The following is a 17,173-nucleotide window of genomic DNA, read 5'->3' as shown; positions in this document are numbered from 1 at the left end:
CCTTCATTCAGTTTGCATGAAATGCAGTATTAGTTTTAGTTCACTTACTGGGAAAAACCATGTCATTGTTCAACAGATTTCATGTTCTACCCAAAAGGACAGATGTCATTATATACGTAGGATCATAAAACCACACACATGTGCATACTGTCATCCTTGTTTCTAACTCAACTTATATTCTTTGGCATAGTATTCCCCCTAATATACTTTATTCTGTACAATGCAAAGGAAGTGTGCTGAGTATTAGAAAACATTATTCATTAGGCAGACTGATCTTACGGAAACTCTTAACAGTACTACATACAGAAGTATGAACTAGCTATGTGAAATTAACCTATCATGGGTTTTCCATACCATCAAATCTCCTGAAACACCTTACCCCAAGGTATCAGGGCCTTAGAAGTTCATTTCGGAGATTAAGTTATACTTAGCATCTCCTTTGAATACACTAACATATCAACCTTCAAGCTGGAATAAATATAGGTAACAATTAACACTTAATGGGCATTTCTGTTACAATGCCCCACACCAACATATTCATATATATTGCCTTTTTATCCCAGTAGTGGTGTTAAGCGGAGAAGGCAATGGCACCCCACTCCAGCACTCTTGCCTCGAAATCCCATGGATGGAGGAGCCTAGTGCTCTGTGGTCTACGGGGTCGCCAAGAGTCGGATACGACTGAGCGACTTCACTTTCACTTTCGCGTATTGGAGAAGGAAATGGCAACCCACTCCAGTGTTCTTGCCTGGGGAATCCCAGGGACAGGGGGAGCCTGGTGGGCTGCCGTCTATGGGGTCGCAGAGTCGGACACGACTGAAGCAACTTAGCAGCAGCAGCAGTGGTGTTAAGAAGGTACTATTACCATCATTTAGGTAAGTGAAGTGTGATTCAGGGAGGTTAAGAAACCTAGTGGTAAATGGGTGGACCCACACTTTGGAGCCAAATCTGTCTGAATGCAAACAGCTGTGACATAATCATACTATATATGGGTTTAGGTTGGCCAAAGAGTCTCTGTTTGGGTTTTTCCATAAGATGTTATAGAAAAACAGAAATGAACCATTTGGCCAACCCAATATTTATACCGTGTGTGCACATGTGGACTCATGTGCCATTCCAAAGGGTTAAAAAAAAAACAACACCCAAACCCCAAGATATCCAAGGTTTTAGGTCTCAGGAACATCCTATTCAGCAAAGCTGAGGTCTGTGTTTATCCTACTGTCTTAATGATACTATTCCAATCATTTTACTGGTTCGGGGAAAGACAGTGTGCTTAGGTCACTTTCCAAGGTGGCTCTTCTGCATGCGGACTGAAGCATTCTTCCTCCTTCTGTAGGGATGATCTCCGCTCTACATGTTAGGGAAAGCAACCAAGGCTGCTCAGACAGTGGTGAATCTCAGGCAGAGTTTTGAGGAGACCGTCGAATGACATTCTAAAAGAGCTGAGAGGTCTTACTTGTATTGAAGTATTTTCCTTACTAGTTTTTAGTGGAACTGGTATACTGAAGGTATATACATGATGGTCAGTAGTATGAACCAAAAAAATATATATATTTAAATAATATCTTTAAAATATTTCAAATTTTTATTAAATATTTTTATTCAGTTTTAAGATCACAGTTAAAGTACTTTAGCATGTTATACACATGACTTACATGTGCAATTTTTAGAAATATCAAATTAAGTATAAGATTTTGAAGAAAGAAATTATATAAATGTGTATATTGACTCTTACTACACATACATCTAAGAAAGCAATAATTCTGTTGTACCATTAAGTGGAAATCATTTATTACATGGCATGTTTACACCAACTCTAAAGAGAACCAAGCCAATTTCTGAAAGCAAAAAAATGAGCGATTCGGTCATGCTGAAAACTGTCAACAGACTTAAGATCCGGTGGTCAAATGAAGCTGTGGTTAATTTTTGACAGGTAAGTAAGCAATTCAAACCTGTGAGAAAAGTTCATAATCTGGTATGTGGAATCTCAGGTGGTTTTTATTCCTTTTTGACAAATTCCTGAGAGCAAGACTTGTTTAGTGCGAATGAAATGAGAAAAATGTTGCCAAGCATATGCTGAGCTCCAGATCACAAACCTCCCCTCCCCCAGTTCTGCTGCTCGGAGCTGAGGCACTAATGTGAGGTGTCAGGGGACGTGACCACCCCTCTGGGGCGGCAAAGGAAGGTCACTGCTAGTCTGTGAAACACGCGCCTCTGTGATTTAGGTTAGAGCTTGTGAGGTAAGACTTGCTGTGCGGTGGGAGGGCATGGAGGCATTGAATTAGGTCTGTGTTACTCGGTAACCACTTCTGGCCCAAGTTATTAGAAAATCTTTGGAAAGAGTAGTAATGTTCACAATAACTAGGTTCTGTGCATAAAAATCAATTTAAGGGCAGGATCAATTTTGACCACTGGCTGCAACAAGAAAACAGTGGCCAGCAAAGTTCTAAGCACAAGATTTCTTTTCAATTATTAGCATAAATCATACCACCACAAATAAAATGTGGCCATGAGAGGAAGCTTTTTTGTATGTGCGAAGAAAGTGTGTATTTATGTATTTTTAAGGAAAGCACGGATGGAGGTGTGTGAGGGGAGTCAAATGGATCTGCCTTGTTTACTCTTTTGTTGCTTCTTTTTCTATCATGTGAGAAAGATGATGTCACCAGTGAAAAGGACAGGATTATGTAATATGGGGTATAATAAACTTCACTATCGTTTCCAAAATGAAAGTAAAGCAGTCCATCAAATCCTGAATACTTCACCAGACAGATCTGGTAAGATGAACTGAAAACTGTTTCTTTTTTTTATATTATAAGTATGATGTTAGTCAATCTAAATAAGATACTTAAAAAAAAAAAAAATCCCCAAACTCCAATAAAAACAAAATCCAAATCTAATTCTTTGGGAATACTTGTATAAATAAAGCAACACCTAATTAACAATTAGTACACTCTTTACAAGGTGCAAAAACAAGGTCCTATGTGGGGAAGGCTAAATTTTAATTCCCACCTAGCAGTCACTCTGAATACTTTGTAGGTCAAATGTCGTAAAAGCATTGGCTTCTGCTGCCCATTTTCAGCAATACATTGTTCTCTCTGGAGAAGGTGGTTTGTGAGTCTAAACACTGCAGTGGAAAATAGTGGCACTGAAGGTAGAAGCAAAAAACAAGACAAACTTTGGAAACAGGACTTACTGAAATTAACTGTTAAAGCCGAGGTAGCCCATTAGGGTTGGCCTTATCTGAGGGCTCTGTGGAGCACTGCAATCAAAGGGGAGCCTCCTCACAGCACTGCTCACACCCTGACTCCCTTTACAAATGATGACTCCAGGCCTTGCATGAATTCCTTTTCCCCGGTGAAGTGGCGCTGTTTCCCCTTTGCTGTATGGATGCCGGCCTCCAGCTGCTGGTCTTCAGAACACATAGGATTCATACAGTAGTTAGCAGGCAGCATGGTCCCACTGCTTCACATTAATGCCAAACGCCAAACTTGGAACAGACTTCCTTGATACCCCTAGCCTTCATCCCGCACTGTATAAACAAAACATGTCATTCGGTTTTCAGCTTACTCCTAGCGCTGTTATCGATTTACAATTTGCTGGAGATTTTACATAGGTGCAAACATTTCCATATGATGAGCTGAAGACTACAGAGTGCAAACAAAATTTTCTAGGACTCAGTCAGGGTAGCATCTGACTTGATAAGAGAACGACGGGGATCAAACAAGTTGGATTCTGAATAGCCAGACTAGTTCAAATGCTCCTTTTTGTTCATAGTGTTCCATCACTTTTTTCCTCTGCAGCAGTTTTAATGGCAGGAACTAGAACATCAGTGATAACATGGGGATGAGTTCAACATGGGTTTGAGGGGGCACTGGTAGAAAGCTCATCTGATGGAATTAAATAAATATATTCCCAATACTTGAGGGGAAAAGACTGTCAGGATAATGAGAGTATGACATATCCTTTATAAAAAGGGGGGCTTTAATTAATTAGCAATTTTGATCTAAAATCTGGGAACTAACCTAATTTAGGGTTAAGAACCTGTATCTTCAATGTGGCTGTAGGACATTTCTCTTTTTCCTTAACTCAGTATAGTTATCCAAACAAATAAAAACTTAAAAAGGATGTCTTACAGTATTTTCTTTCTTTCACCCAGCTTCTTAGAGCTGTAGCTTCAGTTACTATTATATACTCTACACACTTCAAAATTACATAGGAAAATACCCAGAATAACTAAATAAATAAGAGGCTAAAGAAAACTGGAACAGTACTGCGTCTCCATCTGAGACTGAGCATCCACTTCCAGCATCACAGAGAAGGGCTAGGACAATTTTTTTGTTTGTTTTTCAAAAGATTTATATACAGGTTTGAATCCAGAAATTAAGGTTAAAAGCATAAATATTGATAATTTCAACTAGATTCAGAATGGTTTCAGAAAGATATGATACAACAATTTAGAATAAAACAAAGCAGAAGAGCATATTTTGGTTTGCTTGAGACATACATAAGGTGCAACAACTTTTTCTCAAGGATGCTTGTGGGACAAATGTTAGTGTAGATGGTGTTTGCTGGCAGATTAAGGTACACACCATAGCAATATGATTTTCCAAAATAAAAAAGAATGCAAGAAGTGAAATGAAAATGATAAATGGGGGGGGGTTACTACATGTTGGTCTGAAATACTTGTGCTAACAAATGTTATTACCTGAAAACACCAACACCCCTCTCCAGTGGATTCAGGGCATGAGAAAAGCACTATTATTGAAATCAAGACTGCTCAGAGAAACAACAAGGCGAGTGTCTAGAGGACTATAAAGCTTTGCAGGATTTCTGCTACTCTCAGTGCCTAACCGCTTAAAAATTAAGCATTTCTACAAAAAAGTTTTTTTTTTAAAGTATCTGAAAACAGTCATATCCAGTAGGTTGCCCTCCACCCCCACCCCTGCCTAAGGGAAAAGCCACTGAGGTTTAGGAAAAGCAGATCAAGTAAGATATATTAATCACATAGAAAAAAGTAATCTTTTGTTTCGCTTCTTTTTAAAAAAAGGTCCCATGAATATACAGCAATCTCTTAAGGAACTCTAGTGAAATGTAATCGGAGGACTGGAAGGAAGGAGGGGGCTCCGGCAAAAATAGATCTATTCTAATGTGTTCTAGAGAATAATAAGTTAGTACCATTGTCAAGGTGCATGTTCTGCACCAAAAAAATTTTTGTTGATTTTTAATTTTTTTGGATTTTAGCTAATAATTTTAAATCACTGCTAGCAAGTGGTCCAAAGACTCCAACAGCCACCAACACTAGGACCCAGCAATTTTTAAACATTTACTCTGTGTTTTGAAATTTAGAAAATATTAATAAAACAGCATCATAGTAAAAACATTAGGCTAAAATCTGGGGCTGTTCACCTGATTTATTTCTATGTGAATGGGGTTAAGTTTTTAATCTCTGATTAACCTTACTTACTACTTCCATCTTCCTCCATGTTCACAAGGAATATGCATTTTTGAGGACACCATTCCGAAGTCCTGCTGCCCTCTTTAACTGCTTTAAAGAAAAACCCCCATTCTCTCTATCCTTTTTCAATTCTGTTAGTATGGTGTACATATTTTCCAGCACCGAAACTGAAGTAGTATCTACAACCGTGAAAAGCTAAACCTAGTCAGTACTAATAGAGTCATTTCTTTGTATGGCTATTAGGTCAAATTACGATTAGAAAAAAAAAAATCTTCATTACAATTCAGTCAAGTATAAATAAGAAAGCTAGATAAAACCTTGTAAACTGTCACCATTTAGAGAGCTAATTCAAAAGCTTCAAACTCGAACTAACACTATCAAAATTCCGCCAGTTTGAAAACCAATAAAAATTATTGCTGGAATCCAATAATTAAAATTTGGTAGTTTGTGCTGTGATGCAAGAGTGGGAAATACTTTGTGCTATGGAACAAATACCCTGTAAAATGTGTAGCCGCCGACTAATTTTGATTTATCACTTTGCATCTGTTGCTAAGAAACAAGACACTGTGAACGTCAGGCGGTGGAGTCAATATGTTGAATGTTCTAAGCCAGTTAATCCACTTGGCACTGGCATATGTACGGTTGGTTTTCTGTTCAAAAGCAACAAAACACAAAAAAGAAACAGGAAACTTGCAGGTGGACCTATGACTGCGAGTCCCACTGTGGTCAGGCACAATCTCCCTCACCATTTACTCAATACCTCCGTAATCACAAGAACTCAAAATGGCTCTAAAAACCTGCTGTGCCAATTAGGCTGTGCATAGCAATTGCTACCCGTCCAGTCTGTCTGGGATGGATGTAAAAGGTCTGTAGCTCAAAGTCCACATGAGGTGAGTGTCTTCAATGTGTTCAGAATAGTGAAGTAATACTAAGGTCACTTCTGAATAATAGGTTTTTTTTTTTGTTTGTTTGTCTGTATGAATGATCCATTTGTTACTCAGACCCCTGTGTAAAAAATAAAAAGAATCCTCAAGGCATGAAAACATTTGTAATCTGCAGGACTGTTCCCCTGTCTGGGAAAATATTTGCCACAATTTGCCCCAAGCAAATTCTTCTTGGTCACTCAAGGCTAAGAAAAACAAAAAATTCAGCTTGCAAGAATTTTAATTTTTTTTTCCCTCTCTTTCTCTTTTTGCCAGCAAACTACCACTCTGGTGGCAAATATAAAAGTGCAGAACATAGGGACCACGAGGCCGAGCATACACCGCTAACAATGGTACATCTGCCTGCCCGTGCTGCTTGGGAGTCTTTGAACAGGCATTTTAATATTATTCTACAATATAAATGTAGGTATAACCTATTATATAAACCATCTTAGAACTTAAATCTCCATGTACAAAAAGGACTAGGAATATCTAATAATAACTAGTGCAGTGCGTCAGTTTTTGCTTTTTTTGTTGTTTTTTTTGTTTTTGTTTTGAAAGAATAACTAGGTAATATATGAAACTAGTTTCACACTCTCTGGTTGGTAAAAGAGATGCTGGATGAGCTACAGTAAAGGCAGCCTTTTACCAAGTTACCACCTGTTACCATCAAAAGCCTTCAATAGAAAGCAAAGCTCTACATCATCCCGTTTCCGCTCAGTATCAGACAGATCACATCACCCTCAAAGATTCTGGGTTCTGAGAGAACAAAACTGGCCCAGGGTGCCAACTTCTGCTTCAAGTGAATCTGGGCCATGGAGGGCAACAAGCACTTGTTTGCAGTCTGTATTTCCCACCACACGGACTCACTAGCATCCCTCGGTAAAGACAAGGCTAGGGTAGTAGGTGAAGCACAATGTTTTACAATTAAAGGGCGCCTCACTGGTCAGCGCAGGAAATAAGTACAGGAGCCTGTGGCATTTCTTTTGGCTGTCCATCATGAGTGAGTGGAGTTGACCTCTGACCTCTGTAAAACAAGAGGAAAAGAGAGAGAGAAATCACTTATTGAGAGTATGTCATTAGAAATAAGAGAGGATGATGAATGACCAACAGAAGCTTTCCAATATATCTTGTTTAACAGATGCTACTGCCATATTACTTATGCCTTTTAATTAAAACTGCTTTAAAGCATCTTTATTTTTCTTTCTTAAGGGCTTCTTATCTCAATTCCTCTCACACAACTCAACAACACTCTCTGCCCTCAAACAAGCACCTCTGCTATGTAGAGACAAAACCTAAGGTACCAACAAATTTGGGGAAATTACCTAAGAAGTAGAAAACTTTCAGTCAAGGGTGATGGTTTCAGGATGGCAATATTCCTTTGGATCTTCTTATATTAAAAAAGGACACATTCCTTTCCTTGACTTGACTAAGGGGGAGGCTATCCTATACTGATAACCTTCAGACTCATTTCTTGATATACAACAATAGGCCCAATTTCAAAATTTAAGGCCAATAAAAGGGTCGGCCTCTGCAGAGAGAAGGGAGCTGTGACCGAAAAAATGAATGAAAACAAAACAGTGAAGCTCTCCTGATGAAAGAGAAGTCTCAAAGGCATATGGAGGGAGAGTGTACAGGGAAGAAGGGGAGGACCAACTCGGAATTTCAGTGTGTGAGAAAATTCAGTCATCTTGAGCCAAAATCTACACATATGGAGAAAGAACTCTAGACGAGACTTTAAAAATTCATGGAAATTCTTATCATTTGGACTGGATCTACATCAAATAGTTTATTTTTCATTTTTTTTTTCAATGAGTAGGAAGAAAAACGCCACTTGCTTCATGGTTATAAGAACATTTCCTGGTAGAGTCTACAGAGCCTCTCATTCTAAAAAGACGGGATTGGGCATACCTGTGACATTTCCTAACAGGCACATGCGCTGCTGTAAATACGGGGGCAGGCAGCAATGTCTTCACTGGATCAACCACTTCAATACAGTATCTTTAGATTATGCGAAATAAGGGGAGCAATTTTAAAATTCAAACTGTGTCTCTCCATAACTATATCCAAGTTTCTTTCTCTTGATGCACAAAAAAGAAAATTAACATAAATATCTATAAATGCAACATTTTGGGATTTCAGAATCCAATGATCACTTAGCTTAAGATATAGGAATTTTTTAGAAAAACAAAACATGTTATAATCAAACCTCTGGATTAATCGGTTTATTCATGTGGGGATGCTTAAGAACCAACTGTTCAATATGTTCAACTCTTTGTTCAAGAAAGATGAAATTAAAATGGTATTTTTTACTTTTAAGATGGAATATGTAACAATATTACAAAAGCCAAAAATATTTTAATAAGTATTGGAAAAGGAAACATACAAAGAAAGAAAAGTAAAAAATGAAGAGTACAGTAAAAAAAAAAAAAAGAGACATCAAGGGGGAGAGAGGAGTACGGTTGATAGCCCAGCTTGTGTGTGCACGTGCTCGCTCAGTCGCGTCCGATTCTTTGCGACCCCATGGACTGTAGACTCCCAGGCTCCTCTGTCCATGGAATATTCCAGGCAAGAATACTGGAGTGGGTTGCCATTTCCTACTCCAGGGGATCTTCCTGAGCCAGGGATCAAACCCACATCTCCTCCATCTCCTGCATGGGCAGGCAGGTTCCTTCCTACTGAACACAAGGAGAGGCATAATGTGGCTGCCACCAAGCAGTGGCTCCAGCTCCCAGGGGTAGGTCAACTGACTGTCCTCAGGACTCTCTAGGACAGGACGGACACTTGCATAAGCAGCACTCCCGAGCAAACGCTAAGACACAGGGGTTCAAAGACTTGGATTCAGATCCTGACTTGGTTTAGCTCTGTGCTCTTGGCGAGTTAATTAACTGCCTGTACCGTCATTAAAATGTAACTAAAAAACATGCACCTGGCAGACCTAATTTTAAGAATAAATTTAATGAGCTTCTGTTCTTATAAAATTTTTAGTAAATAAATAGGCTCTCAACAAAGGTTAATTTCAATTTCTTCCTTCCTGTGGTTTATAAAACTGTTTTTCTATGTTGGATTTCTGAACCCAATATTAAGATTTCTTGTGACAAGAATGCAAGTAATATATATTTACCCCTAACTCTGTGGACCACCTTCTAAATTATGAACTAGGTGATGCCGAAGCAATAATTAATTAATGTGCAACCCAGGTACAATTACATTAAGTCTGTCCATGGAGGGAAGGCTGGTGACTCTGCTTTACCAGGTAAGGGCTAGAGTTACAATTAACATTCCCCATGAGGAGCTGTCTTTCTGGATGTTGAGAACACTAACCATTTGTTATGTTGATAGTGAAACCTCTAATAAGCAATATTATTCTTTCCAATGGGATGTGTTAAACAAAAAAGAAGAACTTCTACTCAAATCATTTTTTCCTGTGCCTCTTGGATAACTCAGGTAGTCACTCATTCACTTGCCCACTCGTCCCCTCATTCCTGATGTTAACAGGAACTAAGGAAGTCGTGCACATGGAGAATAAAACCGGTGCTTTGCTTTCAAAGTGCACTGGAAAGGAAACAGACATCAAACAGTAACTACAGCCCCGAGGGGCAAATGGTCTAAGAGGGGTGTGTACAGAGACTGTGCAGGACTTCAGAAGGAAGACTGAGACAAGAGGACAAAGGACAGACAGTCACTGGAGGAGGAGCAGCAGTTCACTGGGGAGGAAGATGTGCAAAGGCAAGAAGTGGGCTTACGTGGATGGGAGTAAGCGATTGCACATGAACGCAGGGCAGCGAGGGAGGCAGAGGTTAGGGTGGACAGGCTGCCGCTTTCTGCTGCACTGCAAGCCGCGGGGGCAGAGGTGACCTGTCGCGGCACCAGCAAGGGTGACTGTGGTGTGGTAGCTCTTCCTGAGCTCTGAATTATGACCCCCCGCCCACTGAATTCTTACATGACCTCTTATTTTCACAATTTATGAGGGCACTTAATAACACTCAGGCACGTATTTAATTCTTTGTGCATGCATTATGAGTTTGTCCTCTGCGCTCGACTGTGAAATGCCACAAGCAGAGACGTGTCTGTGTGTTATCCCCCTCAGAGACCTGAGCAGATTTTAACAATGCCTGTCACCATTCACTTGCTATTAGGCACTTGCAGTGTACACATGAAAAGGAATTTGACTTCTTGGAAATGTCTAGAGGCTATCTGTGAGGAAGCACTAGAACTAATATGATAGGTAAAGAGTAAGACACAAAGACAACTTTCATCAGGGCCTCCTAAACCTGCAGAATCCACCTGCAATGCAGGAGACCCCAGTTTGATTCCTGGGTTGGGGAGATCCCCTGGAGAAGGGATAGGCTGCCCATTCCAGTATTCTTGGGCTTCCCTGGTGGCTCAGCTGGTAAAGAATCCGCCTGCAATGCGGGAGACCTGAGTTCGATCCCTGGTTTGGGAAGATCTCCTGGAGAAGGGAAAGGTTACCCACTCCAGTATTCTGGCCTGGAGAATTCCATGGACTGTATGGGGTTGCAAAGAGTTGGACACGAATGAGCGACTTTCGTTTCCTAAACCTGGATGTGAAAGATGAAAGAGAATGGCGCCTGACCGTTGCGGGTGGGTAAAGAAGCTGGGCTGGATTTCAAGCACTTTTGCGACGAAGACTGAAAACCTAAGAAAGGAACTCATCTGCAGATAATTCATTTTGAATAAAAATATGAAATACTTGAATTTACAGAAGACTTTCTTACCTTCCCAAATGTTCCACTAAATAGCAGAACACTCAATTATATACTTAGAACTTAATAACTTTCCATGGGGCTTTACTGAGTTCAAAAGGCTTTCACATCTGATCTCGTCTGATTCCTTACAACTGTGTGATTCTTTGGGGATATCGTTATGCTAAATGGAAGATGAGAAAACTGAGGCCCAGAAAAATAAATGACTAATAAACACAGGTTGCTTAAGATAAATCCAGGCCTTGTGCCTCCCATGAGTCAGACGGTGAGATGCTCTTTTTCCCAAACTACACAGTTCTCTTCCGCTGGAACCACCGACGCCATCCTCAGTGGGGGTGTTGCCATATGCTAGGCCTGGGACACTAGATTTATTCTATAGTACATTTCTATGAAAGGAGAACCACTTAAAGCCATTGAACAGAAGAAAAACAGAGGACAGAGAAGTGAATGCTCTTGCTCAAGGTCTTCCTTACAGTTTACAGATGATAGACGCTGCACTCAAACCCAGGTCTGAGACTTGCCTCTAAAACTCCAATGATTAGATAATACAGCTTCTCTCTGCTTTCTCAGGACTCTTCAGAAATGACGCTTAGTCACAGAATAAACTATATTCAAAGTAAAATTCTTGGCGGTGTACTCCCTTCTATTTTCCTGCACAGCTAGATAGTAACACGTGGTAAACAATAGTCTCCTGAACCCCAATCATCGTGGAAAGTATCACCAATCACATCAGAAGGGATGAGCTGGGTTTGCATGTTACGGTCTCCACCCATGTTCTGTGAAAGGGGGTGAAGCTGAACGGGACCCCAGGCCCCAGGGCAGCGAGGCTTCCCACTGCTAACCTGTGCACGTTTTCCATGGCGGCCACTTCGGCCAGTGCGGCGAGGCTGAAGAAGGCGGACACAGCCGGCATCTCTGGGGTGCTGCTCCGCGTCTCCGCGGCCTCCCTGTTGTGCGAGCATTCGTCACTGCAGCCTGTCTCAATCACCTTAGGGAGACTCCTCTGCAGCTGTTCCCTTGGTTTGTCATCTGCAGAGGAAGGGAAATTCATCATGAGAGAGGACTGCTCTGTTTTCTCCGGAGAAGGGACACAGAAAACTCAGTGCCAGACAATGTGAAATGAGCTAATATGCTTTCCTGCTCACTTCTGTCATCCATGGAATATTAAGGCTGTTACAGAATCTCTTCTTTCATGGGAATAAAACTCTTTTATTGAGCTCAGCCACAACCACGAGCAGCACTATGCCCTGAAGCTGAGCAGAGGAGCTGTGTTTTATCCAAGGTCAAAGAATAGGTCAGTCTTGGAGAGAGAGGCGAAAAATGGGCCTTGGTCAGAGTAAAACCCAAGGGACTTCCGCAGAGGGGCCAGGGGATGCTGTAAAATGGTCCTGCAAAACTCAACTGACCAAATACTCTGATGATGCCACAGCACGCCTACTATGCATGTTGGGCATTCCTACGCTGAGTTACCAGTACTTAGAATGGCCTAAACTAATCCTAGTGAGATTAATCAAGCCCAGTGAGATCCTACACTGTCATGTTTGTTACCTTCTGCAAGGGAGACAAAGGGCCTTCTGGTATTTGTGAAGAGGTGGCCAAAATGCTACACTAATACATGGGCTGGAAATGATTGCACTTCATTATCCAGCCCTTACAGATGAGGAGGAGGGGGAGGAATCTTCCTCATTTTTCCAAAAACGGCTTACCTATAGAAAGTAACTGATATCAGGCTGTAAATGTCATATATTAGAACACAACAGTGCTATATGTTTTTCCACATAAAAGGGAACGTTTTCTAAAACCTTTCACTCTTCCTACAAGCAAAACAGAAGCTATAACAATTTATACAATATGAAAATGACAGAACAGAATCCAGATAAGGAAGGAGAGCAGAGCCTGCTAGGCCAATTATCAGGAAAACTAGATTCTAGTCCTTACCCTACACTTAGTAGTTCAATATATTCTGAAACAAAATTCAACCTCTGTGAGCTTCACTTCCTATATAACAGTAGAATTGGGGTCTTTAACATGCTTTAAGGTTTAACAATCTACATATGCAAAACACAAGTGCATAAAATCCACTAAGTGACTTCTAATTTCTATCTTACCATACAATGAGTCCACCAACTAGATTAACCTAAATCAGATATTTATAAATATCACCCTCAAAGAACATTCACTTAAATTTTTTTTCCTATTTATAGAAGTCCTTATGGGCCTTTGACTTTTTCTGGAAACTGGATTGGGGGAGGGGAGGGAACACCTTCTTGAGGGCTGATAGAATGAGATGCTTTAGGGCTGATAGAATGAGATGCTGGAGGCACTGAAAGGCAGAAAGGCAATGGCTAACGCCAATAATGCTCTGCTGGTGGAGCACCCCAAGATGTGAGGGGATGCACAGTGTCACTCTCGACAACATTCCTTAACCTGGGTCCCTCCAAGCAATTCCCACAGAGGCCGCCACACAGCAAACAGATCACAGGCCACAAATGAAAATGGAGAAATTCACTGTAAGTTAATATCTGGTTACCGAGTAGCCTAGAGAGCCAAGAAATCGAGAAGCATTCTCAGGCTCCTTTCAGGGTCTGAAACAGCTGTATAGGATGTGCGGGATAGTTGCTTTCTTAATTCAGGGGTTTACACACCTGATGATCCAGCTTGTAATGACTTAAATAGTGAACCAGGGACTAAGATTCATCCAGTACTTTTAAAAGTCTCAGATCTTTGGGAATTTACATAAGAATCTGTGGTTGTGCAAGCTGAGAAAGACAAGGCAGCTAACAGTACTAAAAGCTACCTTTTCTTCCTAGGAACTCTGGATGTGCTCTTGGGAAAAGACCTATGATTTTAACACAGAGACCAAAGCATGTATGTTTAGAAGTCTGCAGGAAACCAGTTCTCAAGGAGACCCAGAGAGGGAACCCACAGAGCAGACCTACTTTTCGGAGAGGACCCACAGTCGGCTTAGAGTCATTTTCTGGCCACTGAGGCCACGGTGGTCCCTTGCTTGCTCTGGTCCTTTCTGTCTAAGCACTTCCTTTTCTTACCCAAAGTACCTCCTGCTGGTGACACCCGGCCATCTGCTGTCCTGACAAGGTGTGTGATCTTGGTTTTCCTTGCTTTTCTCTTTTGGCTGCCCACCAAGGGTTCTTGAGTTGTTGTTGGCTCTGGAGTGTTGGGAATGGATAGGGCATTTTTAACCTTATAAGCAGGCTCTGTGGTGTTTTTGTCTTCTGAAAATATGGCTGCAACAGGACAAACCATATACAGTTACACACAAAAACACAAGCATTACTTGTAGAAGGAAACATTTCTAAATGTCCGACCTATATGAACGAGAACTTAAAAGTTTTCAAAGTACTGAGGGAAAAAAGAAATATTGACCATAATTTTAAACAAATATTTCTTTAAATATTAAGTACAGAATAGAATACCCTCTGTACCCCAACAGAATACTGTATTAAGAGGCTAGTGGAATAACATGTTCTAAGTGTTTGGATCTTGCAGGTTGCAAGGTGGATAAGTGTGTGTAAATATGAATAAACTGTGTCCCAACAGACAAGTTGCACACATGACCAGGATCCCTATTTGAGATCCCTTTGACCAGCTAGTCTCAAGAGGTAGATAAAAGAAGTTTCTTTCCTTCTGAGGATACTGAGGTTAAGTACGTGCTTCTTAAATTTACACTTACATTTGTTTTCAACCTCCAGGTTGGACTGATGAGAAAAGAAATTGTCTGTGACACCTGATCTTCTTTTATGCATACTGAGTGCATAATAGAAGGATCTGGCAAACACTGATGAAGCTGGCTCATAACAAAACTCTCCCATTGGCGGAATTCAAGGACAAGATAATGTGCTTTAGGGAGATAATTTAATAAAGTACATGTCAGCGGAACTCCCTGAAATGTTAGTTTCAGGTTTTCTAATTCTAATTGTAATACCAGCAAATCACTTAATAGCACACACTTGTATCTTATTAGTCACTGTGTCAAGAGTAAGGAACACATTTGCCACCAAAGACCTTGCTCTCAGTTCAAACGGGTCAGGAATGCTGTGTCTCTTCATATTTATTTCCTTAGGAGTCTGTCCTTCTCCCTCCCCCCTTAATTGAAATTAAGACAGGAAGATGCAGATATGAGTACAATAAGCATTTAGGAGTATTTCTTTGCAGTCAAGTTTCCTGATTGGGACTGTTTTTATTCCAGTGAACTAAGAATGGGACAGGAGAAAGAGGCATCTTTCCATTTTTAACTGTCCAATCTCTTAAGACTGGTCTAGAAACTGTTTTTGACAAAGAGAAGGGGAGTAGGGGTCAGGAAATCAACTTGGAGGGCACCTGGAGGTGCTTATCAAAAGGTGGATAAGAAGGCAGACATTGGAAATAACACAGTATATGTAATGTAGGAAGACAAGGTAAAATAAAAGGAACACAGCAGAAGAAATAACTCAGGGTGTGAAAAATGCACTTATTGATATAAATACTTTTACAGGTTTCATTTAAAAATTTTAATGTAGCTCCCTAATGGGTTTAGGTGTAGCCTTGAGAAAGGAGGCTACAAATCAGTAACAATTTTGCCCTTAAGCATTTGAAACCAGGCTTCCTATTCCAAACAAGTGGGATATCATTTCAATCACATCAAGAGAAAGGATGTAAAGCAGAAATCATATTATGGTTTGTGGCTTGGTCTTACTATATTATTGCATAATAGAAGGCTGTGTGTGGACAGGCTTAAGGTAACAGTTACTTGAAAACAAACAAACACACAAAAACTATTTGGCAATGCTCCCAAACATCTTTTCAAGCAAGTAATTAAAATTAGGGAGAAGGCTCCTTTTAAATTACATATCTGACCAGGTCAGTCATGGAATATTGATACTTTGCAGTTTGCTTCACATAGGCCAGTGGTGGTATATATGCATTAAAAAAAATTTTTTTTTTTTTAAGTTTAAACTTCAATGAAAGCTACCAGCAAAATAAAAAGATAATTTGGTTAGAAACACTCCAAAGGTGTTCCATGACTCTGCATTAGCCCTGAAATTCAAGCCTCCTATACAAAGAAGCCAAAATCTGAGTTCTAATAACCTCATTGGATATTCATAAGCTTCAAAAGTATAGTTTCTTATCTAGGCTGATCAGTTGTCCCTTCTGACTACAAGGGGAAGTTTGTGATCAGTTGTCCCTTCTCTCTCTCTGGTATGATCACTGCATTGCAGTTGGAGCTACCAGACAAAGCATTAACCTCTGCTCTCTTTTTCTTCCTCTTCCCAGAAAAATCTAGAACTTGTGGAGATAAGTGTGTAGAGGACTCCAAAGATGAAGGGTGTATTAAATCCAAATTACTGCTTGTATACGAAAAGAATCAAAAAGGTCAGAGAAAAGGCATGGACACCAGAAAAGGGTTAAGAGGGTTGGGAAAGATGACCTGGTTTCTATGACAACAATACGGGGCTAATGGAAATACCACAGTCACAGAAGATTCTATTCTTGACTTTTTAATTTACTAACTGTGGGACCAAGGTCTCAGTTTCCTCATGTAAAGACGGAGCTGGATGAGACTACCTCTAAAGCAGCCATCCAGCCTGAAAATTCTTTTCATTTCAGGTCTAGAATCAAGGTCCTGGTGGTGTTTTCTCCAGTCAGCCCGTGTCTCAAGGCTGTGGGACAGCCCTGACTGTGGGGCTCCCTTGACTGTCAGCTTTTTGTTTTCAGTGAGACTTCAGATATTTTCACTTCTTTTCAGTGGTTACTCATTTTCCTATATGTTTTCAGAAGAAGCCAAGGGTATAGGTGCAAAGGGTTTGCAAATGGGAGGCGAATCAGGCCTTAAAGGCAATGGGACCGGGGGACGCTCAGACACCAGCAGCCAAGGAGCTGCGGGGTCAAAGGCAGGTGGCCAACAGATACCAGTAGATCATGGGGTCACAGGGATTGGGAGGCTGGGAAATAGTGAAGGAATGAATCAGGCTGTAGGCAAGTGAAAGATGAAAAAAAGGAAAACGCCCTAGAAGTTCTCATAAGTCACTGTAAAGGAGGCAATGCCACCTCTCCAAATGCTGTCTTCTCTA

The 17,173-nt window shown here is 40.6% G+C and overlaps 1 protein-coding gene across 28 annotated transcripts in view; it reads right to left on the bottom strand.

Annotated features, from left to right (window-relative positions):
• Positions 1 to 1,575: 1,575 nt before the first annotated feature.
• The window catches only part of BBX (BBX high mobility group box domain containing), a 291,573-nt gene continuing 275,975 nt past the window's right edge, over positions 1,576 to 17,173 (bottom strand). For all 28 annotated transcript variants that reach the window (XM_012189597.5, XM_042230795.2, XM_060417209.1 and 25 more), the window contains 3 exons: positions 14,153 to 14,350; positions 11,948 to 12,134; positions 1,576 to 7,405 (listed from right to left, as the gene is read on the bottom strand). In XM_012189597.5, coding sequence (XP_012044987.1) covers positions 7,318 to 7,405; positions 11,948 to 12,134; positions 14,153 to 14,350 — 473 coding nt within the window. In that variant the 3' untranslated portion in view covers positions 1,576 to 7,317. The remainder of the gene's footprint in view (positions 7,406 to 11,947; positions 12,135 to 14,152; positions 14,351 to 17,173) is intronic.

Source organism: Ovis aries, chromosome 1 (assembly GCF_016772045.2).
Source record: "Ovis aries strain OAR_USU_Benz2616 breed Rambouillet chromosome 1, ARS-UI_Ramb_v3.0, whole genome shotgun sequence".
NCBI classification, from domain to species: Eukaryota; Metazoa; Chordata; class Mammalia; order Artiodactyla; family Bovidae; genus Ovis; species Ovis aries.
This window is presented reverse-complemented; position numbering and strand designations above follow the sequence as displayed.